The sequence below is a fragment of the Bos grunniens genome, chromosome 23 (assembly GCF_055505025.1).
Source record: "Bos grunniens cultivar Pamir isolate PY7600 chromosome 23, Bosgru_T2T1.0, whole genome shotgun sequence".
Classification (NCBI taxonomy): domain Eukaryota; kingdom Metazoa; phylum Chordata; class Mammalia; order Artiodactyla; family Bovidae; genus Bos; species Bos grunniens.
Genome location: NC_141187.1, coordinates 8920471 through 8948070, shown reverse-complemented (window position 1 = coordinate 8948070; position 27600 = coordinate 8920471). Strand labels below are relative to the sequence as shown.

Here is a 27600-nt window from a genome sequence, read left to right as displayed (position 1 = left end):
AGGTGCACTTTGAAAAATGCCTACTTCTAGATGTGGAATCAGCAATTTCTTCAAGAAGCCATGCCTTCTTTTAGTAGGCACTAGGGTTGCTCATTGTTTCTAGTCCCTTTCAGTGGACAAGACCAGAAAATATATATTTGAAAACTCATAAGTTCCTCCTGATTTTTCGTTTTAAACATTATTTTCAGTGGGTTTCCTTGGTTATACAATTGTATATCTTTTCTCTTATGCTAAAAGCATTGACTCCTCAGGGGCTTCCCTGTGGTCCAGGGATTAAGAATGCACGTGCCAGTGCAGGTGACAGGGGTTCGATCCCTGAAGATTTCACACGCTGCAGGGTAACAAAGCCCAACTTCCCCAACTACTGTGTGCCCACAGCCTGTGCTCTGCAACAAGAAGCTGCAGCAGTAAGAGTCCTGCACACTGCAAGGAAGAATAGCCCCTGCTTGAAGCAACTAGAGAAAACCCTCACACAGCAATGGAGACCATCATAGCCAAAAACAAACAAATAAAAACACCGATTGCTCCCACTTTTAATATAACCATGTCTTTTGACCTATTTATTGGAAAATACTTTATTTTTTAAATTCCTGTATTGGTAATACTTCAAACAACATAATTTCAGAGACAAGTTTAAAGCTTAAGAAAATTTCACATTTAAGGGCTTAAAAGTTTAAACTTTTAGTCAGGGATTTTTTTGTCCTTAAGAGTACATCCCATTAAGGATGGAAAGTCTTCAGAACTAACTCTCTTTGTGATTATATTGCCAAGTTGATATGGTTCAGTTCATTTGTTCTCAAATTGAAAGAATTTTAAGATTTTTATTTTTTGATTAGGTAATTAAATTACATAATTCAAAAACACACAGGCACTTCCCTGGTGGTCCAGTGGTTAAGACTCCATGTTCCCAAAGCAAGGGGTCCAGGTTCGATCCCTGGTCAGGGAAATAGATCCTGCATGCCAAAACTGAAAAAACAAAAGATCGATCCTGAATGCCACAACTAAAACTCCATACAGCAAAATAAAAGCAAAAAACCCCAAAGCACACCTACAGGAGTCTTCAAGCACATATGGTCATTTCTGTCCTTACCTCAACTTCTTTTCCCATTTTTACTGTTTTCTTATTTATCCTAGGAGTGCTTATTTTTACAAATGTAAGCAAATATTATACCTTTCTTATTTCCTCTCTACCTTTCAGTTCAGTTCAGTTCAGTCGTTCAGTCATGTCTGACTCTTTGCGACCCCATGAATCGCAGGACACCAGGCCTCCCTGTCCATCATCATCTCCCAGAGTTCACTCAAATTCATGTCCATTGAGTCGGGTGATGCCATCCAGCCATCTCATCCTCTGTCATCCCCTTCTCCTCCTGCCCCCAATCCCTCCCAGCATCAGAGTCTTTTCCAATGAGTCAACTCTTCGCACGAGGTAGCCAAAGTACTGGAGTTTCAGCTTTAGCATCAGTCCTTCCAATGAACACCCAGGACTGATCTCCTTTAGAATGCACTGGTTGGATCTCCTTCTCTTGAGAGAATACTCTCAAGAGTCTTCTCCAACACCACAGTTCAAAAGCATCAATTCTTCGGCACTCAGCTTTCTTCACAGTCCAACTCTCACATCCATACATGACCACTGGCAAAACCATAGCCTTGACTAGACGGACCTTTGTTGGCAAAATAATGTCTCTGTTTACTGTCTCTCATACAAAACATAGCATATTATGTATTAATATATCGTCCTGCACTTTGCTTTTTGCACTCCGCAATATATGCTGGAGATCACTCTAAATCAATAAAGAGAGCAATGAATTATTTTAAGAGTCAAGTAGAAAGTTTTTTTAACTTTGACCAGAACACCAACCAGAATATGCTTGTAAAACAAGATTCTTGACTCAGTTCAGTTCAGTCACTCAGTCGTGTCCAACTCTTTGCAACACCATAGACTGCAGCACTCCAGGCTTCCCTGCCCATCACCAACTCCCAGAGCTTGTTCAAACCCATGTCATCAAGTTGGTGATTGATTAGATGCTCTTAATGTGCATTAACTATTTCCAAATTTCTCACTCTTTTTAAAAAGTGACTATATATACAAAAATTATAATTAATACAATTCTCTAGAATGCATATGTGTATTTGGCATTTTTATTCAGTCTACATCTATGGATACACGCATTTTTCTGTAAATAACCAAAGAAAGGGCTCCCTATTTTTCTAAACTCACAATACCATTATCACAACTAAATTTTTAACAATAATTTCTGATATCTTCAAATGTCTAATCAGTTGTCTCATAAAGGTGATAATATATTTTTTTAAATCTTAAAAATAAAAAACTATGATCCAAACAAGGCCCACACATTACGATTACTTAGTCTTTTAAAATCTTTTAAACTGCAGGTTTCCTTCCATCCCTTTTTTCCCCTTGCAATTTTTAAAGAATAATGGTTGTCTAATCCCCAATTTCATAGTCTTAATTTTGCTGACTGCATCACTGTGGTATGGCTTAACATGTTTCCCTGCCTTCTGCATCATCTGTGAATTGGTAGTTGTATCTTGAGATTTGATCACATTCAGGTTCCATACTTTCGGTTAGACTAATAGGTGGTGGCAGTGTTCTCCAAAAGCAACATATTACACAGACATATGGAATTTAGAAAGATGGTAACGATAACCCTATAGGCGAGACAGCAAAAGAGACACAGATGTATAGAATAGTCTTTTGAAAGTGAAAGAGGAGAATGAAAAAGTTGGCTTAAAGCTCAACATTCAGAAAACTAAGATCATGGCATCTGGTCCCTTCACTTCATGGGAAATACAGGGGGAAACAGTGGAAACAGTGTCAGACTTTATTTTGGGGGACTCCAAAATCACTGCAGATGGTGACTGCAGCCATGAAATTAAAAGACGCTTACTCCATGGAAGAAAAGTTATGACCAACCTAGATAGCATATTGAAAAGCAGAGACATTACTTTGCCAACAAAGGTCCATCTAGTCAAGGCTATGGTTTTTCCAGTGGTCACGCATGGATGTGAGAGTTGGACTGTGAAGAAAGCTGAGCGCCGAAGAATTGATGCTTTTGAACTGTGGTGTTGGAAAAGACTCTTGAGAGTCCCTTGGACTTCAAGGAGATCCAACCAGTCCATTCTAAAGGAGATTAGCCCTGGGTGTTCTTTGGAAGGAATGATGCTAAATCTGAAACTCTGGCACTTTGGCCACCTCATGCGAAGAGTTGACTCATTAGAAAAGACTCTGATGCTGGGAGGGATTGGGGGCAGGAGGAAAAGGGGATGACAGAGGATGAGATGGCTGGATGGCATCACCAACTCAATGGACGTGAGTTTGAGTGAACTCCGGGAGTTGGTGATGGACAGGGAGGCCTGGCGTGCTGTGATTCATGGGGTCGCAAAGAGTCAGACACAACTGAGTGACTGAACTGAACTTGGACTCTGTTGGAGAGGGCGAGGGCGGGATATGAGAATACCATTGAAACATGTATATTATCATATATGAAACAGATCGCCAGTCCAGGTTTGATGCATGAGACAGTGTGCTCAGGGCTGGTGCACTGGGATGACCCAGAGGGATGGGATGGGAGGGAAGCGGGAGGGGCATTCAGGATGGGGAACACATGTACACCTGTGGCAGATTCACGTCAATGTATGGCAAAACCACTACAATAATGTAAAGTAATTAGCCTCCAACTAAAATAAATTTTTTAAAAAAGCAACATATTTTTATTGTCTGGTTGTTTCTTTTTTTATGGTGTTAGCCACCACTGATGCTCAATGTCTAGATCCATTAGCACACTAAGGGTTCATTTACTTTTTACTGTGGCTAATATACCTAACAAAATTTACAATTTAAGCCATTTTTAAGTGTACAGTGGCATTAAATAATTCATGTTGTTGTGAAACCATCACCACTATCAATCTGCAGAACATTTCTCATCTATCCAAACTGAAACTAGGTACCCATTTAACAATAATTCCCCTTTCCTGCTCTCCCCAGCCTCTAGCAACCACCATTATACTTTCTCTATGAACTTGACTGCTCTAAGTCCCTTATATAAGTGGAATCATAACAGTATTTTTCGTTTTGTTCCTGGCTTATTTCACTTAGCATAGTGTCTTCAAGGTTCACCTATTTTGGAGCATGTGTCAGAATTTTCTTCCTTTTTTAAGGTCAAGTAACATTCCATTGTATATAAATACCACTTTTTGATCATCCACACATCAATCAGTGGACAGGCTGTAGATGTGGTACCATTTCTTAAAAGGCAAAAAGAGCTTATATGGAAACATATCAATAAACCTCAGCAAAATCATTAAAGTTGTCTGAATTACAGGTAGAGTCAAGAACAAGAAGCAAGATCTCCATCCCCACACAAATTTGCAACAGATACATATTCTGAACTCAAACTGTGGTTCCAGCAATAGTTTTCAGACCTCAGTGCAAGTGCAAAGGAAATTCCTATATTTCATTTAACTGTGCAGTTGGAGAGCCTCTACCTATCCTTCAACTGGATGTGCTTAATTGACAATGTGGAAAACAGTGAAAAATTCTTAAAGAGATGGGAATATCAGACCACCTTACCTGTCTCCTAAGAAATCTGTATGCAGGTCAGGAAGCAACAGTTAGAACTGGACATGGAACAACAGACTGGTTCCAAATTGGGAAAGGAGTATGTCAAGGCTGTATATTGTAACCTTGCTTATTTAACTTACATGCAGAGTACATCATACGAAATGCCAGACTGGATGAAGTACAAGCTGGAATCAAGATTGCTGGGAGAAATATCAATAACCTCAGATATGTAGATGACAGGACCCTTATGGCAGGAAGCAAAGAGGAACTAAAGAGCCTCTTGATGAAAGTGAAAGAGGAGAGTGAAATAGCTGGCTTAAAACTCACCATTCAAAAAACTAAGATCATGGCATCCAGTTCCATCACTTAATGGCAAATATACGAGGTAACAATGGAAACAGTGACAGACTTTATTTTCTTGAGCCCCAAAATCACTCCAGATAGTGACTGCAGCCGTGAAATTAAAAGACGCTTGCTTCTTGGAAGAAAAGCTATGACAAACCTAGATAGCATACTAAAAAACAGACATTACTTTGCCAACAAAGGTCCATATGGTCAAAGTGATGGTTGTTCCAGTAGTCATGTACAGCTGTGAGAGTTGGGCCATAAAGAAGGCTGAGCGCCGAAGAACTGATGCTTTTGAACTGTGCTGTTGGAAAAGACTCGAGTCTCTTGGACTGCAAGGAGGTCCAACCAGTCAATCCTAAAGGAAATCAGTCCTGATTATTCATTGCAAGGACTGATGCTGAAGCTGAAACTCCAATACTTTGGCGACCTGATGAGAAGAACTGACTTACTGGAAAAGACCCTGATGCTGGGAAAGATTGAAGGCAGGAGAAGAGACAACAGAGGAAGAGATGGTTGGATGGCATCACCAACTCAATGGACATGAGTTTGAGCAAGCTCCAGCAGTTAGTTATGGACAGGGAAGCCTGTCGTGCTGCAGTCCACGGGGCTGTGAACAGTTGGACATGACTTGAGTGACTAAACTGAACTGAATTGACAATGTAATGATATGATAAAAGGCAAGTTACCAAGAGAATATAAATGATAGAAGTCTATAAATGCCTTTCAAGTGATGAATATGCTCAATTAAAATCACATGCTCTTAGACTGACACCAGTTCTGGCAGTATTACCTGTGTGAAGACATTTTCAAAGATCAAATATAAAAAATCTCACTATAGATCAGCACTAACAGATGAATGCTTGCAGTTGATTATAATGATAGGAAACACTGCTTCTAATTTTTTTTTTTAGCTGCACCATGCAGCACATGGGACCTTAGTTCCCCAACCAGGGGTTGAATCCATGTCCTCTGCACTAGAAGCACAGTCTTAACCACCGGATCACCCCGGAAAGTCCTAGGAAACAGTAACTTTGATCCCCAATTAAGCAGCTGACTTGTACAACAAAAATTTGTACTCAATTATTATTTTGAATTTTGTTAATAATACAAAGAAATTGTGGAAATTTGTTTTCCTTAATTTATGTACCTATATATCCTTGATTTTGCTTCTTGGCATGTAAAGCCTGATATTTACTATGTGATCCCTTATAGAATAAGTTTGCCACCCCCTGGTCTAGAAGAACACTTGTCAATACATCCAGCTGCTTGTGATCTCTCCCAAGTTCTATTCCTGTCTCCCACTCATTAAATGGCCTCTAATTCAAGCCAAAACTCTAGAAATCTTGGTATTTTACTTTCCCACAATCTCTACATTAAGCTGTTAAAATGTTGTGTGTCAGTCCTGCCTCGAAAAATTGTAACTTTAATGCATCTCCTTCTCTCCATATCTGCTTTTACTCACTTCTTGTCTGCACTAATGAAATAGTCTAATTGGTCTCCCTGCTCCCGCTCTTGCCCTCTGTATAAAATTTATTTTTGGCTTCATTGAGTCTTCGTTGTTGTGTCCTGGCTTTCTCTGAGGTGCACGGTCTTCTCATCACCGTGGCTTCTCTTGCTGCCGAGCACGGGCTCTCAAGCGCAGGCTCAGTAGCCGCACACAGGCTTAGCTACCCCAAGGCCTGTGGGATCTTCCTGGACCAGGGGCAGAAGCCACGGCCACTGCATTGGCAGATGGTCTTTACCACTGGACCACCAGGGAAGTCCAGTGAAAGTGTGAAGTTACTCACTCATGTCCAACTCTGCAACCCCATGGACTGAAGCCCACAAGGCTTCTCTGTCCACGGAATTCTCCAGGCAAGAATACTGGAGTGGGTACTCAGTCCCTTCTCCAGGGGATCTTCCTGACCCAGGGATCGAACCCGAGTCTCTTGCATTGCAGGCAGATTCTTTACCATCTGAGCCAACAGGGAAGCCCCGGAATCTCTTTAAAATGTGAAAAGATTATTATTTCCCTAAACCCCTTATTGCTTTCTCAATGCATTTAGATCAAATCCAAATTCCTTATCATAATCAAGGCTTCATATAGTCCAGTCCACCTCTTCAATCACATCTGCAATGAACTGAATGTTTATGTTCCCCAAAATTCATGTTAAAATCCTATCCCCAAAGTGGTGTTATTAGAAGGCTGGGCATTGGTGAGATTAGGTCATGAAGGTGAAGACCTCATGAATGGGATTAGTGCCCTTATAAAAAAGGGACTTCAGAGAGAGCTCCCTTTCTGTTTCCACTGTGTAAAAATACAGCAAGATATATGAGTCAGGAAGCAGGTCCTCATGACACCAAATCTTCTGGCACTTGATCTTAGACTCCAGCCTCCAGAAGTGGGAGAAATAATTCTTTTGTTTATAAGTCACCACATCTGTGGTGCTGTTAGAGATGCCACAATGGACTAAGACAACATCTCATTCCTCTCCAGGTTCCCACTCTCATCAAATACACCTCCTATCTCTTCCTTGGCCTTTACAACTGCTAAATACTTAACTGGAACCACTTTCCTTGTCCTGTTTTGCACGTCTGGTGTAGTGGGAATTCCTAATAATGTACTTCACAGCCTTCAGAAATTTCACAGAAATAGTACCTGGAAAAACAGCATGTATTAAGAAACTATATTGATGATTATTTTTCATGTCTTTCTTGGAATTACAGCCTTGTTACAAACCCCAGGGTCAGACCCAGAAGGGGTTATGACTGGGATCATGAAAGCGTGGACCTTGGAACACCCAGTCCGTGTCAGGCATGAATGCTGCCCATGCACTTGCTAACAGCTCCCGAGACCAGCCCAGAAGGGAATGGCCTGGGGTAAACACACGGAGTTCTGGACTGTGTCAGCGTAGTCCATGATGTTTAGGAGTATGTGATTGATATGGCCTGTGTGTTGAGAAAGATAAGATCTGAGAATGTCTTGAGGTCTGCAGTTATGAATAAAAGCTGGACTCAGAGTAGACTCTGCACCTCAGTCCAATAGAGGCCACAGGTCCCCTGACCCCTTGCACCAGGTTTCATGTTCTGTCTTTCTTCTTGTCACTCGCTCCTGGACCATTAGAGCAACAGTCTGGGTCTTTCTTTTGCTTTGGATACTAGATAAATATGTACAGTATACCTTCCTTTCCTGTTACTCTCTATCTTATTGCCTGTTGTATTTTCTTTCCATCTATGAAGTATGTACACAATGGTTTAAACATCTGTCTCTTAAAGCGAAAATCCAGGCCCAAGTCCTTGTGATACTTTCTGCTTTCTTCATCAGTGCCCGGTATACAGTAGACGCTTATTGTTGAAGGAATAAAGAGGGAAGAATCTAAGTGGTTTGGGGGTTAGGAAAACTGGATATATAAAACTAAGGGTCACCAGTATTTAAATGCTTTAACTCAGAAAAGTGGATAAAATCATCCAGGAGTGTATCAAGTTAGAAGACAGGGGAAGAGCCCTGAAAAACTAGCATTTATGAGAAAGGCAGTAATTAAAATGATAACATCTAATCCTTACTGAGTGCTGTATGCCTCATTTCCCTTTTAGTTGAAAACATTTTCCCTTTATGGATGTGAATGCTCCCTGAGAGAACTGATCCCTGAGTGTGGGGAACTGATGCTCTCACTCTATAATAAGAGCTGACATTTATTGAGTTTACTGAGTACAAGGCACTGTTTTAAGCATTTTACATGTATTAATTCTCACAATACCATGAACATATTAACTGTTAATGAGAAACTAGAGACAGAAGAGTGAAGATACAGGATAGAGAGGATAATTAAGAGAGCAAAGGCTCTGGCAAGGGGCCTAGCTGTGCACAGTAGAAGGGACATTTCCTCCACCATAAAAAGGAAAAGACAGAGGCAGAGAAGTGCACGTTTACATGAGTTTAAACCACAACCTTTCATCATGGAACTCGATTTCTCTATAATTCTAATAACTTGATAAAAAAAAAACTTCTAACATGGAGTTTTAATGGGCTTCATAGGAAGTAATAAAGAGCTGGGGGGAATAAGGAGCGGGAGGAGGCAATTCTGCTGTATGTCTAGACATCTATCAAGTGCTAGGTATACCTGAAGCTTTACAGATCCCGAGATGGGAAACATGTGGAGACTGTATGGGTGGACCTCTGTTTTTGGATGGGCCCCCTTCCCCATTCTTCTGTCCCAGAACTTCAATTTACCCTTGAGGATTCCAGGACTTGTTGCCTCAGTGAAATGCATGGTCACCGTGCTCTGGCCAGAGGGCGGCCCTGAGGCAGAGTCCACTCCTGGGAAATTTCATCATAAGACGGGAGACACGAGACATGAGACTGACTGGGTCTTCCCAAAACATACGACCTCAAGAAATCCCCAGTTTCTGCTCCCTGAAGCCCTGGAGCTGACCCAGGTCTCATCCTTCCAAAGGCTGGTCTTTTAGCCCTTCCTTCCATTCCAGGAGCCACCCCACCCTTCAGATTCCTGTTTTGATAAGGCTAGTCAGAGCCAGCGTCTGTTGCTTGCAATCCAAGGATCCTAGCCAACAGATACACTCACTCACAGAATGTGCGCCGAAGAATGACAGGTGGGTGGCATGGCAGTAGATCCAAGGGCGGCAGCCTCCAGCCCTGACCCTGTACCCAGTGTGGTCACAGTCCTTATAGTGGGGATGGTTCTAGAAAGACTGACAGATCCCAGCTAGAACTCACCTTCTCAGCCACGGTCATAGTTTTAGCCCCTTTAGGCTCCATACCTAATAACTTCCGAGGTATCTGCTTTGGCAAAGGCTGTCAGTCTTGGCTCTACAGTTCTCATGCTCACCATTTCCACATCAATTCGGCCACCTATCCCCACTGCCACACTCTGGCAATGTGGTCTTTGTGAAACCTCTGGTGATCTATAATAGGTTCTTTACTCAGCTTCCTTTGTGCCACTACAGTAGCTTGTACTGTCCCCCATCATGGACTTACTATACCACATTGTCATTATGTCTAGCTTTGGTAGTAGCTGCAAACTCTTCAAGGCTAAGAGTGTAAGTCAGGGTTGAATACAGTGCTTTGCATTACATGTTGAACAAACCAAACAATACACATAATATATGCAGTCAGGAGGCAACATTATAAAATCATGTGAAAAATCCCTAAAGAAACAACAACAAAAAACCAAAGAATCAGTTAGAAGGTACGTAACACCCCACACCTCAAAAAAAAAAAAAAAAAGGCAGGTGAGGACTGAGAATCTGGCCCACCAATGTTCAGGATTGTGTTCTCTGCATCAGTGTGAAACTATCTGATTCTTCCCACTGACATAACCCAGCTGCATAAGGAATACTCTCCCATATAAATGACTCAATTCAGTTCACAGTTAGCTTAGATTTCATGGCAAAGTTTATTTGAAGAAATAAAGAGAACTACGACAATCTCCCCATTCCAACATCTACCCTTCTATGTGTGGACCAAGGGGCTGTAATGTGGGTGAGGATGGACAGGAGGAGGTATGGTCCCACTGTGCAGTTATTTCTCTAGTTTTCAGCATGTGCCACCTCAGCCCTGAGTCCCTCTAACCTCGGCCTCTTGTTCAGAGCAGTGGCACTACCCTGAGAGTATATTAGGTCAGTGGCCATCTCCTGAGTTCACTGATCACATTTCAGTCCCTGTGATCAATGTGAGTGATCAGTGGTGGTCAAAGGTAGACAAGAGGCACAGACTGTGGAGGGAATACCTCTATTAAAGAGGGTTCTAAGTGACTCATGGAATTCTCAATTTGTTAAAGTGCTCAACTACAACATACAAAATAAAGGTGTTGAAAAAGTACCTACTGGTGAGAAAGTAATTTATAGACTGAAGGGTTTCCAGAAAATCATAACAAAAAAAAAGTATATAAGACGACCTTTACTCGTAAAATTTCAGCAATGATGAGAGAAAAGTAAAGCTTAGAGCTTAGTCTCTGGATTACTAGAACTCTGAATCAAACACATCTCTAGATGGAGACCAGCTCCCTTAACTTCTCATAGAGACTGAATTAAACATTTATCATAATTTTTCTTGCTCTAACTCCTCTCTCATCAAATACCTTCTAATTGGAAATTTAATCCAGTTTCCTGTACGAAAAGATCTATTACAGGCAACTGATCAGTATATCTACAGCCTGTAAACCAGTTCCCGTAGGACAGTTAGCAAAAACTTGCAAATATGTCAGGTTGAGGCCCACACCCAAGAAGAGATCCGTAATATATCTATCCTTGTGGAATAATTAACAAGATATGGGACGTTGCTGCTAGTCCTGTGGTTAGGACTCTGCACTGTCCACTGCTGGGGTGCAGTTCAATCCCTGGTGGCATGCTACGAGGTATGGCCAAGAAAAACCACCAACACCAACATCAAGATACAGGATCAGGGTACTGTGGTAGTGAGGGGTAATAAGTATTCATCAGCAGCAGTGGCTCCCTTGTCCTGAAAGTTAGCATATGGCCTCAGCAATCACTTGTAAGTCCAATGAGCAGTGGCCCAGCCCTGACCCTTGCAGAGGTCCCTATGGCGAAGGAAACAAGCATGGACTCTGAACCGGCGACCACAGTGAGGACAGGCATGTAGGGCTCCAGCATGCGTCTTCATATGCTCTGTCAGATGGTGCTTCAGCTTGAAACGCTTGTTGCAGATGCCACAGCCAAAGGGTCGAAGGCTGAAGGTCAGCATGATGTGTCGGTCACGCTTTGGCTTCACTGCAAAGCGCTTCCCACACAAACAACCAAAGCGTTTTCCATCCGCAGGGGGTGCGCCACCTAGCTTCACAGGCCCATGCACAGCCTGCCCTGCTCCTCCAGGTCCCCCACCCCCTGATAGGATTTCATTCCCATGAAGATCCACTGGTTTCCAGGATGGACCACCTCCTCCAGATGTTGTCCCTGCTCCTGAGGGCAGTAGGAACCCTAGTTCTCCATTCTCTTCAGTGTTCCCTGCTGGAAACACTTTGGTCTCCTCCTTTGCTCCTACAGACTGACTTCCGCCTCCTGCTATCTCCTCCTTGGACTCAAAGGGTTCCTGCTTGATGTAGAAGACTTTGGGGGGCAATGCAGTATGAGGAGCAGGAAGCTCAGGTGGGGCACTCTCACCCTCTGGAAGCCTGCAAGGAGTAGTGGATGTGGGCAGGGGGTGGGATACAGGAGGGCGAGGAAAACTCCCTGATCCTCTCTGAGGCTGAGGAGTCTGAGAGGGTGCTGCTGACCCTTGGTCCTCCTCATCTTCCTCCTCTTCCTCTTCAACCTGAAGCTGTAACACATCTCCCAGTTCACTCCCCTCCCCTCCAATCGGGCTCTGGGTAGAAGGAGAAGACTGTGCCGGGGTCTGGAAAGGGGAAGAGCGGATGCACCAGCCTCCTGTGGTGGAAAGAAGTGTGTGGAAAGGGGTCGCTCCTCGGGATGAAATCCCACCACCGGTGTTTTCCAGTTCTCTAAGGATCTCTGAGCACTGATCTACCACTTGCCACATCTGCAGGCCACTGGCCACAAGAAGGTGCGCAGGGAGAGCATCCAGGGGCAGACGGAGGTGCCCCGAATAAATGAGCTGCAGCAGCCCCTCGAAGGCATCGGCTTCGATAACGTTGGGTAGGGTGAGACGCGGTGCATCCCCCAGAAGTAGTTTGTCGTGGAAGTAAGGAGAAGCGGCGGCCAACACTGCTTTGTGGGCCCTCAGTTCGCGGCCCTGCACCAGGAGAGAGACGTCACAGAACTTTCCCTCCAGCCTGTGGCGGTTCAGGGCCTCCAGCAGCAAAGAGCTGTGCTGAGGGAACTCGATCTGGATCGTCCGTGGGGCTGGGTTGCAGGCTGGGGAGGGGGCTACGGGAGGCAAAGGCGTCGAGGTATCCATGGCCTCCTGAGGAAGAAAAAGACCCCAGAGGGTCGGGTACAGGAGGTGAGGGGGCGGGGGAGAGCCCCTGCGCGACGAGGGCTGTGGAGGAAAGAGGGGGTCACAGAAGCTCTGGATAAGGAAAATCGTATCTCCCCAAGCAACGTCCGCCTCCGCTGCACCCCAACGTGTGGGAACTTTTCGGTCGCCGGGGGTTCGGGCAGAACAGTCCCACACACTCCCCCGCCGAGAAAACTAAAACAAACCACAACAAAACACCAACCGGGGCTTGAACTTGCAGGGCCTGTGGCGAGGAGGAGGTCCTTCAGCCGTGAGCCGGATCCCGCCGGCCCGGTCGGCTTCTTCCCGCCGTTCTGCTTCCCAACTCACGTGCCCGCAGAGTCCAACTCCCTGGCAGGCACCCGGGGACCACAAGAGCCAGCCGCTTGGCCCTTCCTGCCGCCACGCCCCCACGGATACACACGCGGTCCTGCGTCCAGAGCGGCTCTGCAGCAACCGCGCCGCCTCGGCCGGAAGCCACCTCCTCCCCGCCGGAAGCGGGCCCCGGGGAGTTGGGCGGGGCCAGGGAGGCAGCCAGTAGGAAGGCGCCGGCCTACAAGCCTCACGTCGATTGGTCACGCCGGCTAGAAGGCGGTGCGGGCGGGAGGCAGTAGACCGGGCCCAGGCCACAGAAGGGATGAGAAGGCGCAGCCGGTACCGAGGGCGCGACCAATGAGCCATGCCAGTGATTAAATGCAACGCCTGCCCCCGATAGGTGCTGAGATTAAGAAGGCACCTAGCATATGGGCTAGGTATTGTTCGCATCTCCTTCTATCCCACGCCCCCTCCCCCGACCTGCCACCCGCGAGGTAGGAGTTCCCATCCTTTCCTCAGGGAAAGCCGAGACGGCAAGTGCTGGCCCAGAGGCCGACTCCACAAGGCTGAGGCACCAAGTTCTTTCCTCCGTTCCGTACGGGAGCACTTTAACCAACAATGAAATAATCTTCACTTCTAGGTAATTATTTTTAAGGGACATGTAGATGTACACTTGTGTTTTATCAGATACTGCTGCTGTTCCTTAACCTCTTTATTCTTGGGGTTAAGTGGCGCAGCGGGTGAGACACATGGGGGAAATTTGGCCTGTGCAAAACCCCTACTCTACAGTGCTGGCTGGGAGAGCGATATTCTAGGGCCAAGATTATGGCGGCACACAAGGATACAGAATTTCTCCCAAGCTGTCAGCTTCCTCTCAGAAAGCAGTTCCTGTCACCATGCTGATCCTCCCGGAGGTCCGAGACTAGGAAAGTCAGCACCGCGATAAAAGAACAATCTCCGTTTATTAAACATGATTTTTCTGTTTCACCACACACTCCAGAAAAAAAGGAAATGGGGCTGGGAGTGGAAGAAAAGGGGCAGTGGTGGGGGAAGAGAGTAGGCTGGGGGTGGGGTGGGGTGGGGAGGGAGAACGAGAAAACAAAATAAAACAGGTAGGAAGAACATCTCCCTACCCTTATGAGGGGAGAGAGAATCGTGGTGGGGAGGGGGCCAGGAAGCGCTGTACAGAGGGGTTGCCCCCAGCCCACACACACACACCCCGGATATGTACAGTACAAATCCCAGATAATTACAACAGCCAAAGAACAGAAGAGGAAAGGGGGTCCAGGGGTAGGGTCTGAGGTTGGGAAAGCAAGGAAGGGCACAGGGATAAAATTTCACATATTTACAACTTTTATATAAGTATAAATTTGGCCCCGGCTGGGTGTCTGTGTGTAGGGGGATGGGACTGAAGGGGAACTGTCCATACAAAAGAAAGAAGGGTGGAGTCCGAGAAGTCTCAATACCAAACGCAAGAAGGGATGAGGGGGCAAGGCTGGGTAGAGGACAGCAGTCAGGGAAGAGGGGGTGCCAAGGAGGGCCTTCTCTCCTCCTATGACCGACCCACCCCAAACCCCATCCATCCTACCTCCCCTATCCCGCCAGAGAGCTATGTACAGAGAAACACCGAAAAATTGTGGAGCTGGCGGGAGGGAGAGATGTGGAGGGAGATTGGGGGGGGGAGGATGAGAGGGAAGCCCAGCCCTGTCCTACCTCCCCCAGGGGACAGAGTCATGGAAGGGGGCCCCCAACACCCCTCCTCCAACACAGGTCCCCCTTCCCTGGGGGAGAGAGACATGGCTTTTCCTAGAGTAAGTTCCCCCCTCCCCCTGGGAGTAGAGACCAAGGGTGGGGGGCAGGGGGGCTGTGTGTGTCAGGGTAGGGCAGATCAGCTAGTCTGTCCTCCCCAACATACACCCCCCTCCTAAACCCTAATCCCTCCCCTGAACCTTAGTTCCACCCCACCCAACACACTGGGGGAGGGGGGGGCCTGAGCCCCCTCACCCCGCTCTGGGACCAGCCAAGAGCAGATCAGGTATGGGAAGAAAGGGAGACAAGTCCCATTCCCCCTTTGCCGCCCCCTCCCTGCCCCGGTGGCCCCTCCACCCCATCTGGGTTCTGGGTGGGGAGGGAGAGTATTTGAGAGTGGTAGGAGGAGAAGGAGTTTGTGCGTGCTGAGCCCCCCCAGACGCTCCTGAGAAATCAAGGGGTAATAGGACCCCCTCACCTGGGGTCCCCTCCCCATAACAAGGGGGACAGGGGAGGCCAAAATGGGGCGGTGGAGGGGAGTTAGATTGTCAGCTCTGGTTACTGCTAAAAAATCACCCTGAAGTTGAAAGTTTGGAGGTGCCGCACCCCCAGGGTGGGGGTGAGGGTCTGTCCCCCAGTGCTCAGGGGAACGATGAGGCAGAGGATGGGGATAGCACCCCGGAGTGAAGGGGTCTGTGTCCTGGGGCAAGGGTCCTTGGGGTCACAGGGGACAGCACCCCAGCAGGAAGGAAAAGGGGGCAGCTGAGGGTCCCCGCTCTCCCTCCCAGAAATGGTGCAGTGGGGGTGGGGGACTGGTGCCCCGCAAGGAGGCGTTCAAGGAGGCGATCCCGCTGTCCCTCGGCGACGTCCAGTCCTGGTGGTTGGTGCCGTTCCAGGGTGGGGTGCACAGGGAGGGAGGAGGAGGTCTGAGATGCTGGGTGGGCTAGTGGTCTGCGGTGTTTCGGAACTCGCCGTTCTCAGTGATCTGCAGCCGGGGTGGGGGAGGTGGGGCTGGGGGGGCCAGGCCGTTCCAAGGTGGGGCCAGCGTCACACGCGGGTTTGTTGGACCCAAGGGGGGAAGCTGCCTCTCCTGCAAGATACCAAAGAGGAGAGCGCGGACTTATTGAGACGCTTCGCGGGGGCCTGGCTGCCAGCCCCCAAGCAGTGGCCTCCCCCAGAGCCGGCCCCCTCCACCAACTGTCCCACCCCCTTCCCCAAGGAGACCCCTCCCACCCACATCCTCCTCGTTTGTTCTCACCTGCAGGAGAAGGTACATCATCTGGAATCAGGGAGAAGAGACTCTCACCCCGACTCCTAACTGGGGCCTTCAACCCCAGGAGTCACACCAGGAACCCATTTCAAAAGAGGTCAGTTTCCTATCTCACCCCCAAGCTAACCCTGGCACCTTCCACTGCCCAGGGCCCCCTCCCAGGCCACCACCAACCTGAGGTGGGAACTTAGTGCAGAGGGAACAAGGAAAGGCAGTACAGCAAAACCTCATTAATCCAAACCCCCATGGACTGGAATTTTTTCATAATTTGAACAAAAACTGGGCTTGAGTTTTCCTTTATCTGTGAAGAAAGAGTGTGCTAAGCAAATTAATAGTAGAAACATGTCTGTGGGAGGGAATATTTAATCTATATCAGAAAATAGGCTTTTCAATCCTATCCATTCATTAACACATGCTCCCTGAGGGCCTCGAGTGGAAAAGCCTCGTTCATGGAGTTCTACTTACTGTATATATTCTGAAGACATGCATTTCATTAAACAGATACTGTCATTCAGTTTTGTCACTTATTCAGAGTGGCCATCTCCTCAAATACAACATTCTAAATTAGAGAGGTTTAACTGTACTGGGGTGAAGGAACAGGATTCAGGGAAGTAATGTGGGAAGGGAAAAATACTGTGGGAGGGCTGCCTCTCTCTCATGCTGATGTCAGAAAGGAAGGACCAGGAGCTCCTGCAGAGACGCAGCATGCCCCAAGCTCTGCGTCCCCAGGAAGCAGAAGGACTCCGTTCCTCTCCACCCCCACGTTCCTTTCGTCCCTCACCCTAGGCTCCCAGGTACAGGGTGAGCGGGCTCCCACCTCTGGTCCTATTCTACCGCTTCCTACCCTTCCTGGACCAACTCCTGTCTCCTCCCCTCAGCTCTGGCTTCTGTTCCTCTGCTGGGAGCGGAGAACACCATGTATTCTATGCTTCAGGTCGCTCATTTGGCTTTTAAAAATACAGACATAAAATTAATTTTTATGTTAATGGTTGAGTTGCAGAGGGACCAAAACCTGAAGGGGGTTTATAAAAAGTGTCCAAGTTATTTCCTGGGATATACAGCACTGAAGCCTAGCAACCGAGCTGTGTCTGACCGAATCGCTAAAGACGTTAACATTCCAGGCAGAAGCTCCCGGATTAGTCTTCTTCACCTCTCAGAAGGTCACCCAAACCCAAGATTTAAGCAAAGCTGCCCTCTTAGCTACGGAGTATCTCCCACACTTTCCAGGAGTCAGCGAGAGAGGAAGTCACGTGCAGTAGGGCATCCTGAGTGTGGCGGGAGAGCAGGGGAAGGAAATCTCAGACTCCCTTCCCTCTGCTTGTCTGCATGCCCCCTACACCCTCAGGGACCCAAATTTAGAAAGGAGATAAATTAGGGTGCCATTATTCATCTTACAAAAGAATTCGCCACAGGAGTCCTTTAAATGGTGAGGGCCCCTGGTGCCTGGCAGCATCTGTTTTCAGCTCACTAACTACTTTGACAGAGAGGCTGGGCAGGCAGAGAGTTAAAATTACAGAGTGAGGAGCCACTGCCCACTGCAGATCCATCCTGCAGAAAATAAAGCCTCTCAGAAGTGATGTCGCTGGTTGACAGTTCCCATTTACTGGCTTTTCAGGTAGGGTTCTGTGTCCGGCAAGGCCACTGCGGAGCAGGAGAGGGGGAGTGGATGGCATCAGCAGCCAACCTAGCATCTCTGCCTGAAATCAGCACGGCTCCCAGCCCATGATTTTATCTAGGAAGACATCTCCTGCCACTGCCAACTCCCACACCACGTGGGCAGGTCCACATCCTAACATCTATCAGGGTCTCCTTTCTCGATCCTTCTCCTTGCTCCACTCACCCTTACTGTCTTGACATCCGAATGGCACCCTTTCCAAGCCCCCCAAAGTCTCCCTGCATTAACTACACACTCTTAACTCCCACCCATCAGGGTCGAATAGGAGCCCCAGATGCTGTCTACCTCACAGATGTAGGGAAGGAAAAAGAGAAACAGGTGAGGCGTGGAAGGAAGGAGGGCTCTCCACAGAACCAGAGGAAGGGAGAAGGAAGAGGAAACCCCAGGCTACCTGCTGCAGCCTCACAGCCCCTTTAGCCAGCGCCCCCCCAACCCAGCATCACCACCCCTCCTTAACAAACCCTACCCCAACGTCCCAACCCCCAAGAACGCTTTGGTGAAATGGGGGGTGACAGACATACACTGGAGAGGTTAGAGGAGGAGGCAGGGTCGGGGGAGGTGTGGGGAGGCACTGTGATCTAGGGGTGTGCAGGCATCTAGGGTAAAGTGCTTGGTAGGGGGCAGGGATCCCTGAACAGTTCTAGGAGGCGGCAGGGAAGTGCTCTGGGGCAGTGCCTGGGAAGATGGGTCTGTGCAGGTGTCCGGAGGGTCGCATCTGGGGAGGTCCTCAGGTGTGGGGAGCAGCCGTGAACCGGGGAGGGGCTCTGGAGAGTCAGAGGGAGTGGGCTTCACGACCAACCTGTAGTGGTCCGGAGTCACCTCCCCCTGTGTCCTCCGCCCGTGGTCAAAGCGGAACCAGGAGAATTACCTGATGAGGAGCTGCAGGGGGAGAGAGTGGGGTCAAGGGGTCAGGAGCCTTGGTGGTTCTAGGGGGGAGCCTGGAGGTCAGAGCAGAGGAGAGAGAAGCACGGGTGGGCAAGTGAGCCGAACTGGGGGGAGGGAAACAAGGGGTTAGAGGACGGGAGGGAAGTCCTAAAAGCTGGCTGCGGGGAGAGAGGGTGGATGGCGGGAGCTGGGGGAGCTGGGGCAGTTGGGCAGGTATGAGGACCAGAGGGGGTGCAGGGCCGAAGAAGGCGGGCTGGGCTTTAAACACAGGCAGGAGGGGAGGGCTCAGAGTGTGGGGCCGGGGGGTGGGCTTCAAGATCCCAGAAGCTGGGAAGAGGCCTAGCGAGCTGTCAAAGACAAGGAGAACTGAGGGGCCCAGGAAGCAGTGGTGACGAGCACGCCCAGGGCACCGGCTGGAGCCCAGGACACAAGCACCCCTAGCGCCTGGGGCTCTGCGCTGGTGAAGCACCGCTTCCGGCCCCCTGGCCTGAGAGGCGCGCGGGGAGACTGTGCCCCCTGACTTTTTCGGGGGCCAGCCCAGAAGGGGCCGGGGCCAGGACTCAGGTCTGGGGGCAGAGAGGCTGAGGTTCTGGCTGGAGGTCCTGAAATGCGGCTGAGTAGGGGAGGCAGGGTGGGGAGGCACAGGGCGGGGTGGGGGCTGACACTGCCGGGAGTGACGAAGGCACAGACGACGGGATGAAGATGGGGTCGCGGGGACGGCCGGGAGCAGCCGCTGGATGAACGGAGGACGACGGGAGAGACGGCGGCAATGGGCCCGGGGTGGCTGGCGCAGTGACCGCACGAAGGACAGTGGGATGGATGGGGATGGGACACGGAGAAGATAAATGACATTGTAATTTCCACCTGAGCGTCGAGCAGCCTCTTCTTGGGTTCGGGCAGCGGCTCAGCCATGGTGGGGTGGTCCCGGCGCAGCTCCTCCTCCACCAGCATCAGCCTGAAGGGACGGGCTTCAGTGGGGTTAGTGGCGGGCACAGGCGGGGAGCCTGCCCAGGGAGATCCCGACCCTGGGAGCCCTGCCACTCTCTCGAGAAGCTTTGGCACTTTTCTCCCCTGCACTTAGAATCCCTCCATTCCTCCGACCCGCTTTCGGGAATGCTTGCATCTCTCTGCTAAGGAGGACCTCTGTGCCCTGGGAGTACCCCCCCGACCAGGCACACAGCACTCAGCACTCTATCCATGAGCAGGCCCTTCCGCAGACACTGCAGCTGAAGATCTGGCTCCTCCATCCCCTACGCCACCTCACGGAACCGAGACTGTCTCCAGAGCAGCCCCTGGACACCCTTGGCCCAAGAGGGTCTCTACAATCATCATTCCCAGCTTCTCTCTACCTTCAAAGAAGGTTCTCAAGGTGATTTCTCATAAAGGATATCACAGTAGTGGTTTGCAAAAAAGTTTCAAGTCAAGCTTTTCTAATTAATCTTCCTGAAAAATACACTGAGAATAGATGGCAATGGAACTGGCCCTGGTTGGAGTGGGGTGTGGGGTCCTACCCAGCTCTCAAGCTAACTGACCCCTTGTTGAGACACTTCCTCTGGAGCTCAGGGCTTGGCAGAGCGCAAGGGAGAGCGAGCATCGTTCACTCCAGGATGGAACACCTCTCCAGGATGGAACACCTCTCCAGGATGGGAAGGTCAGGGGCCACTGTGGCTAAGGGACCTCTGCTTAGATTTGGGGTGAGCATCATAGGCTGGCTTGAGAATAACCAGTGGGGAGTCCCAGCCTAGGCCAGTCCAGACACACAGAGATGGTTGGACAGTAAGAGGTACATTTCTAAGGGCTTCAGACATTACTAGGAGAGAGAGCAACGTTTAGTAAAGGGACATTTAATGCACTAAGCATGAGATTTCTCTTGATCTGGTAAATGGTGGAGGAGGTGGCATCCCTAGGAGGGCCCTGGGCTTTCCTCCAGGTGTCCTGAGCTGGGGGAGTGGGTGGGACTGGAGGCGGGGTTCGCTGACCCTCTTCAGCCTCAGGCTTTTCCTTACCAGCCCTCCCCGGGCCGCTCCTCACCTGCCGATGATACTCTTGATCTGGGAGTCCTTCTCCACCTGCTGCTGCCGTAGCCTCTTCTCGCTCTGCTCCAGCCGGGCCTGATACTGCATCAGGATTTTGCTGGTCTGCTCTTCCTGGGACAGCAATCTCCGCTCATACTCCTCCAGCTTCCGGTTGGACATGTGCAGCCGCTCCTTCAGCGAGTGGATCTCCTCCTCATACTCCTTCACCTGCCCGCCGGGCACACGACCCCGCACTGTGAGGGGGGCTGGGCCTGACCGTGCACCCAGCCTCTACCCTGCCTGCTAAGCACAGCACCGTGTGGTGAGGGATCCTCACCAGTCTCCTCCAGCTGTTCCCTGGCTCTTGATCTGCCCCCCTACCTCTCTCTCACACACACACTTTTAAGAAAGTCCTCACATGGGGCTGAGGCTCTGTCAAGACGTAACAAGACCGTGGACTCCCCCATCCTAGAGGTATACACATGCCCTCACGCGTGCACCTGGACACAGGAAAACCAACACCGAAGCCTAGACAGACTCACGGACACAGGCAGAAGGCACTTTGCCCTTGGTTTGTTAAATGGTGCTGGAAATAGTTTATAATAGGCCTAGAGATATTCTCTTAGCGCAAGTCTATCTACATCAATCCCAACGTTTTTCTTTGCTCAGACTACTTCTCCCCAAAACCCTCTCTGCTCCCCAGGTTGGAATCATGTATCCTGTATGTACAATCTAACCCTGCAGTCACCCTCTTCTTCAGGGTCCTTGAAGCAATGGCTCCCAAGCAGCTTTCTGCTAAGCGAGTAAAGGCCAGAGCTTCGGCTAACTTTTGCTTGGGGCCACCGGCAGCTGAGAGTCTGGACAGTCTTCCCCACGTGCGCCACTTTCCTGCACGAGACCTCTGATGGCTACCCGTCACCGGAGCCTGTGGGACAGTGATGGGGGAAGCCGTGCATGGCTCGTGGTGTAACTGCCCTGCCCTCGCCCAGTGGCTCAGCTCCCACTGCTGCTGCAGTGACTCCCCTCCTGAGAAGTCACAGAACCCAGGGCTTATGCTCTCCCTGGGGAGGAACACAGAGGCGGTCTAATACAGAGCATGCTTCCCCCGACAATCTACCATGTGTGGAACCCACAAAACAGAGCTGAACAGGGCTTTTCAATGGACTGATTGTATCTTGCATCCCCTGAAAGAATGAGGGCTTCTCAGAAGGGATCGGGTCTTTGTCCTTTCTTCTCATAACTACTTGGCCCCAGGTGTTGCCCTTGGAAGGGACTAGAAGCCTGCCCTGTGGGTAATGACAGGGCTCAGGGTGGGGAGGGCCCCCCGTACCCTGTCCAGTCGGCTCTCGTCCATAGACTTGGAATACTCCTTGAGTTTGTACTCTTCCCGCTCGATGTGGGCACTCTCAATGTCAGCCGACAGGTGAGGCATGTTGGAGACCCAGGCCACCGTCCGCTCGGAGGCCGGCATCGTGGGGTTCAGCGTGGACGGCGTCTGGGAATGCTGGGGCAGGGGAGAGGGAAGGCAGAAGGAGGTGGGCGCTTTGAAAGGCAGGGAGCACGGCCCAAGGAAATGGGAGTCCCCCGACTGATCCCCTCATGAATGCTGTTCTCATCACATCTGCCCTGGGAGCCCCAAGAGGGCAGGGAGGCCTGTCTGTTAACTGACAAGCACACAGTGCCCAGAACAGCACGTGGAGCAAAGCAGGCCCTCTGTGCACTTTGCTTAATGAACGAAAGGAGGTGAGAAAACTGTGACTTCAGACCACAGAATGTTGTGCTCCCCTCGACCCGTCTCCTCCTCCTCCCCTCCCGCTCACTGCCCCGCCAGCCCTCCCGCCCGTCCTACCTGCTTGGTGATGGAGGGCTTGAGCCCCCCGCCGCCGCCACCACCACCGCTGCCCCCGCCGCCCCCGATGCTGCCCTCCTTGCTGAGGCTCTGCTGCCGTGGGCGGGCAGGGCCATAACTCGGCTCTGGCGACTGCAGCAGGTTCCCACTGGACGGCCGAGGTTTCTGGGCAGCGCTGACTGTCAACTGCTGAGACTTGCCCCTCTGCAACGGGGGCGGCTGGCCCCCGCCGCCCCCACCACTGCCCCCACCACCGCTCCCGCCTGCAGGCCCTGAGGGGACAGGCCTCTGGGGACCAATGGTGATCTGGGGAGGGGACAGCATGTGCTGCAGGTTGTCCTGGAGTGAGAGCTGCCGACGGGTGAAGTCAGTGCCAGAGGGTCCAAACTCATCACTGTAGCTGTGGCTGTGAAGGATGGAAGCGGCAGGGGGCTTAGGGACCCCTGAGGAGAGGTCCTCGCTCTTGCTGTAGCCGTGGAACGGGGCAAAGGTGTCCCCTGGGGGCTCTCCGCCTCGGTGGTGGTGGTGGTGGTGGTGGTGGTGGTGGGAGGAGGGTGGGGCGTGGCCGCCGCCCCCTGCGTGGCCCCCTGGGGGGCCTGGCCCATCAGCGGCCATGTGGAAGAGAGGATTCTGGAAGGAGAGGGGGATGCGCAGTTGCTGGGCAGGGACACCGTCTGTGGTGACGCCCATCTGGCTGAGGCGCATGCCGGCCGCGGTGATGGACGAGCCGCTCCCCTGGGAGAGGCGGCCAGCAGGCGCAGGCCGCAGCCCCAAAGCCGCGGTCAGGGAGGCCTGGCTCGAGTGCAGCAGGTCCCCAACAGCTGCCAGGTTGGACACGCTGCTGCTGTTGAGGCGGCCGCCGGGCCCGTCGCCCTGCAGGTCCAGCATGGAGACACTCTTGTTGACACTCAGCATCTTCTGCTCCGGCTCTGTGATATCCGAGCTGCTCGTGCAGTAGGCGGGGGAGGACCGGGCCAGGGGTGGGCGACTGACATAGAACAGGTCTTTCCCCCCACCAGGCGGTGGTGGCGGGGGCTTCTCCTTGGTTGGGGAGGGGAGGCGAGCCATGTCCATAGAGCTGTGGGAAGGGAAGGGAGCACACGAGTGGGAGGTCAGAGCGGGCCACCGGCAGGTGAGCCTCTGTGGTCAGTGAAGGCCTGGGGTGAAGAGGGGGCCACAGGGCAGGAAGAGAGGGCGGCGGGCGGGGGGCAGAGGTGCGAGAGGAACAGGGTGGGACGGGCCTCCGGCAGCAGGGGCAGATGGGGCAGCAGGAGGAGGGATGAGGCCGGGTCTGGGCAGACGCTGGGGAGATGAGGGATGGAGAAGGCTGGGAGCAGGCGGCAGACAGCAGAGAGAAGAGGGCAGGGGAGCGCAGAGCCCCTCACCTGTTGAGGCCTCGAGCCATGAAGGACTGAAGGTCGATGGAGCTGGAGAAAGATGCAAGAGGGGCGAGCACAGGCAGAGAAGGAGAGAGGGGGCGGAGGTCGGACGCGTGGAGGTGGGCGGGGTGGCGGATGGGAATGGTGTCATGGAGAGGAGGGGCAGGGCGGGCAGTGCCCGGCGGCGCAGGGGAGGCCCTGCGAGGCAGGGCCAGAGCGAGCAGGGTCTGCGGGGTCCCGGAGGGGACTAGGACAGAGCCATCTGCACGTCCTGACACCAGGTGGCTGGTCCCAGTGTCCTGGCTGAGCCCCGACCCAGGGCAGGCCCGGGCAGGCTGAAGGCCCCCAGGCTCCTAGCACGTGGAGCTGGAGGGATGCTTTCGGCAGGGGATGCTCTGTGCTGCTTGCTTCCTCTGACTTAAACAGGCTCTCAACCTAACCACTGGACCTGTCTCCTTACGGTTTTCTCTAAGAAAACGCTTCTCTTTCCTTTCTTTCAAGTCCTTGACAGAGGCACACGGACCCAGAAGTGTATCCAGGACAGACGTGTGGGCTCTTAGGGCACAGCCGGGGGCTCCCGGGGCTCACCTGTTGAGGTCCCGCATCATGTAGCCCTGCATCTCGGCCGAAGGGCCCCGCAGCACCATGGGCTGAGGCCGGGGCCGCTCGCTCTGCCGGCTCGGCTGCCTCTGGATGTTGGGGTTCCTCAGAGCCGTGCTGATGTCATTGAGGAGCCGGGGCAGCGGGCCCAGCTTCAGGAGGGCTTCCTGGAAGAGGGAGGCTGTTACCTGGGGGCCTCAGAGTTCAGAAAGGGAAAGGTGTCTGAGCCCAGGAAGTGGCTGTGACGTGTCCGGGATCAGACAGGCAGCAGAATCTGCTCAGGGGATGGTCTCTGGGCCACAGGAGCCTCTGGAGACCTAAGGATCCGCCAAGGGGCCCATGCTGACCTTGCTGAGCTGGGGCAGCACCTCCCACAGCAGGGCGTGCAGCGTGGAGAGCTCTCGGCCCAGGTCGATATAACCCTCAAAGCTACTGCTGTTAGTCAGCGTGTCCAGGTTGGAGATCTCGTACAGGAACTGCTGCATGGAACCCCACTCCAGCTCCAGAAACTCGTTCATGAAGCCCAGAAAGTCCTCCTTTGAGGTAAACCTGGCCAAAGTATCCAGAAGGTACAGGTCACACCCAGAAGGCCCCAACCCACGCCTGACTCTAGGGACTCAGAAGACCCTTCCTGCCAGCCCCACCCGACCCCCGGCCTGAGGCTTCCCTCACTTGGAAAAGTTGGCCAGGTTCTGGATGACCTTGGCGATGAGCGTGAGGGTTCTCGAAGTTTGCTCATCTGGGTACTCCTGCATGAGCCCGAAGAGGCTGGGCGACATGATGGCCGGGCAGAGGAAGCGCAGGAAGAGCGAGGCGCTGATCAGCCGGTCCGCAATGTCCTCTCGGCCCCGCTCTGCACAGCGCAGTCTCCAGGACGCAAACACCTCCTTCAGCTCCCTCGGGAACACGCTGGCGGGGAGGGGCGGGGAGACAGAGAGAAAGAGAGAGAGAGAGAGAGACCGGGACTGAGCCCCAGAGACCCTCAGCTTCCAGGGAACATGCTGAGGGGGGTGTTAGGAGGCGAGGGTGCAGAGGCAGAGGTGAGAGTGACAGGGCGTGAGGGAGGGCGTGGGGGGAGGATGGGGGCTGAGGAGGAAAAGGGCTGCGGCGGGGACAGACGGCGGAAAGCGGGCCGGAGGGGGAGGCGGGGGACAGGGACACACGGGGAGACAGCGCGTGTGCCAGAGAGACGAGGAGAGCAGGAGAAGAGAAGAAGACACCGGGAGAGACAGAGATGGGAGAGAGATGGAGGGTCACTTGAGGTACAGGGAGCTCGGACCCCCCAACTCTTCTGGATTCCAGGGAAATGGGGATGGAGGCACCCCAGGCATGGCCCCAATCCCTGGAACAGCTCAGAGTTCAAACCCCCCCACTCCCAGGCCCTCCTCTGCAATGTCCCATTGACACCTTAAACTTCGAACCATGGAGAGTAGAGCTGAGCGTTGCTCCCACACCTCCAACCTCCGCTGAGTTCCCCCTCTTGACTCCCTGGTTCTGTCAGTTAGGCCACTGGTCGCCCAGCCACCAGCCTCACGGCCTCAGGACCCCCACAGACACAGCCCTTCCTTTCCAATTAGCTGAGGACACCCGGTGATCCTCTCTGCAGAGGGTCCTTACAGCGGCCCCTTTCTACTTTTCCTGCCAGATCCTGACTCAGGATCTGATTTCCATGCCTGACACAATAACAACAGCCCCCAACTAGCCTGGACTTCATCTCCCTATCCAACCGCCTCTGCGCCCATTTCTACTGAAGGCCTAACCTTCACGGTCACGATATTGCACACCGTCACAGGCGTCCCCTGACCTACTGAGAACTCAGGCTCCCTTACTGGGCAGTGAGGCCTTCACACGCTAACTTTCCTCACCCCGTCCCACCACGTGGCCCTCCATTCCCCACTGAAGTGAGCCACACGCTCCACTAAACCACTTCTGCCTGCTGCCCCAGGACCTCTCGCCCTCACGCATAGGTCTGCTCCACAGCCTTCTCCGGAGGCAGCTTCTCAACCCACCATGTTCTATAGGTCAGAACCTGGCCCAATCTTCTAAGCCCATCCCAGGAGCACCTCTCCCATGAAGCTGTCTCTGCTCATCTCCAAGCTCTGCCTTCTCTGACCTTATGTGTGGAGGCGGGATGGAGGGTCCCCTTCTTGGAACTTAACACATACTACACTGCCCCTTGGCTTTCTGCATCTCTGATATCCCGCCCCCTCTGGTGCAGGGCCTCTGAGGGCAGAGGCCAAGCCTCGCAGCTCTCTGTCTGCTCTATACCACTGAGCACAGCACTCTGCCCACAACTGGTTCTTGGGTCTCTTTGAAGATGGACAGATGGATGAACAGATGAACACACGACTCCCCCAACCCTGGCCCCCCAACCCAGAGTTCCCAGTCTCACCAATGGGAGTTGACCACCTTGCACAGGGCCAACTCACAGCACATCCGCAGGTTGGCCTGGTGCTCAGCCAAACTGGATGCCGTGCACTTGATGGGGTCCACCTCACAGTTCTCCTCAGATTCATACAGAGCACGGATGAATTCCCCTGCGGGGTTGGAGGCACAGTGGGGGTCAGTCACACTTTCAAAGGGCAGAGACAACTGGGGTTTGGGGATTCTCAGAATCAGGCTGGAGGCTGGGGACTCTGGGTCTGGAAGCACCGAGCTGAGGCAAGGTGGACTTGGGGTCTGGAGGAGCTGTGTTTGGGGCTGGACCGGGTGTCTGTAGGTTTGGGGAGAAGGCCTGCAGGAGGGCCGTACCGATGGCATCCTTGAGGTATTTCTGACCAATCAGTCTCATGTACTCTTCTATGGCTTTAGTGGCGAGCGTGTTCTCGCGGAATATGAGGTGTTCTCGTTCCATGAACCGGTCCACCTCGGACATGGCCATGTCTGAAAGGAAGTCCTGGAGTCCAGGAAGAGCCAGGGGTCAGCCTCTGTTCAACCCAAGCTCATGAAGACACACATGCCCTCCCCTTACTGTCCCCACAAGCGAGCACCCATGCCCAGGTCACCTTGTCCTGAGGGCCCAGC

At 51.8% G+C, this 27600-nt stretch overlaps 2 protein-coding genes and 1 long non-coding RNA gene across 34 annotated transcripts in view; 1 reads left to right on the top strand and 2 right to left on the bottom strand.

Moving 5' to 3' along the window:
* The window catches only part of ZBTB9 (zinc finger and BTB domain containing 9), a 76670-nt gene extending 63066 nt beyond the window's left edge, over nt 1–13604 (bottom strand). For 2 of the 4 annotated variants that reach the window (XR_015152990.1, XR_015152991.1), the window contains exon 1: nt 13063–13604. Coding sequence is in view for 2 of the 4 variants with exons in the window: in XM_086371185.1 (XP_086227311.1) it covers nt 11415–12800 (1386 nt within the window). In the remaining 2 variants the exon portion in view is untranslated. Of the gene's footprint in view, nt 1–10304; nt 12882–13062 lie in introns of those variants that run through there. The other 2 variants (XM_086371185.1, XM_086371184.1) reach the window with 2 other exon arrangements.
* Nucleotides 13436–18065, top strand: LOC147346591 (uncharacterized). Of its 2 annotated transcripts, XR_015152998.1 has the most exons (3): nt 13658–13794; nt 16168–16270; nt 17789–18065. It is a non-coding gene; the product is annotated as an uncharacterized LOC147346591 (long non-coding RNA). The 2 variants fall into 2 exon arrangements; XR_015152997.1 differs by lacking the exon at nt 17789–18065 and having other exon boundaries at nt 13436–13794; nt 16168–16687.
* The window catches only part of SYNGAP1 (synaptic Ras GTPase activating protein 1), a 30089-nt gene continuing 16586 nt past the window's right edge, over nt 14098–27600 (bottom strand). For 8 of the 28 annotated variants that reach the window (XM_086371154.1, XM_086371156.1, XM_086371146.1 and 5 more), the window contains 11 exons: nt 27328–27472; nt 26969–27113; nt 25249–25485; nt 24924–25125; nt 24565–24743; nt 23983–24024; nt 22598–23675; nt 22079–22252; nt 20765–20976; nt 19598–19688; nt 14098–15993 (listed from right to left, as the gene is read on the bottom strand). In XM_086371154.1, coding sequence (XP_086227280.1) covers nt 15847–15993; nt 19598–19688; nt 20765–20976; nt 22079–22252; nt 22598–23675; nt 23983–24024; nt 24565–24743; nt 24924–25125; nt 25249–25485; nt 26969–27113; nt 27328–27472 — 2652 coding nt within the window. In that variant the 3' untranslated portion in view covers nt 14098–15846. Of the gene's footprint in view, nt 15994–16347; nt 16475–16515; nt 18728–19597; nt 19702–20764; nt 20977–22078; nt 22253–22597; nt 23676–23982; nt 24025–24564; nt 24744–24923; nt 25126–25248; nt 25679–26968; nt 27114–27327; nt 27473–27600 lie in introns of those variants that run through there. The other 20 variants (XM_086371152.1, XM_086371148.1, XM_086371158.1 and 17 more) reach the window with 18 other exon arrangements.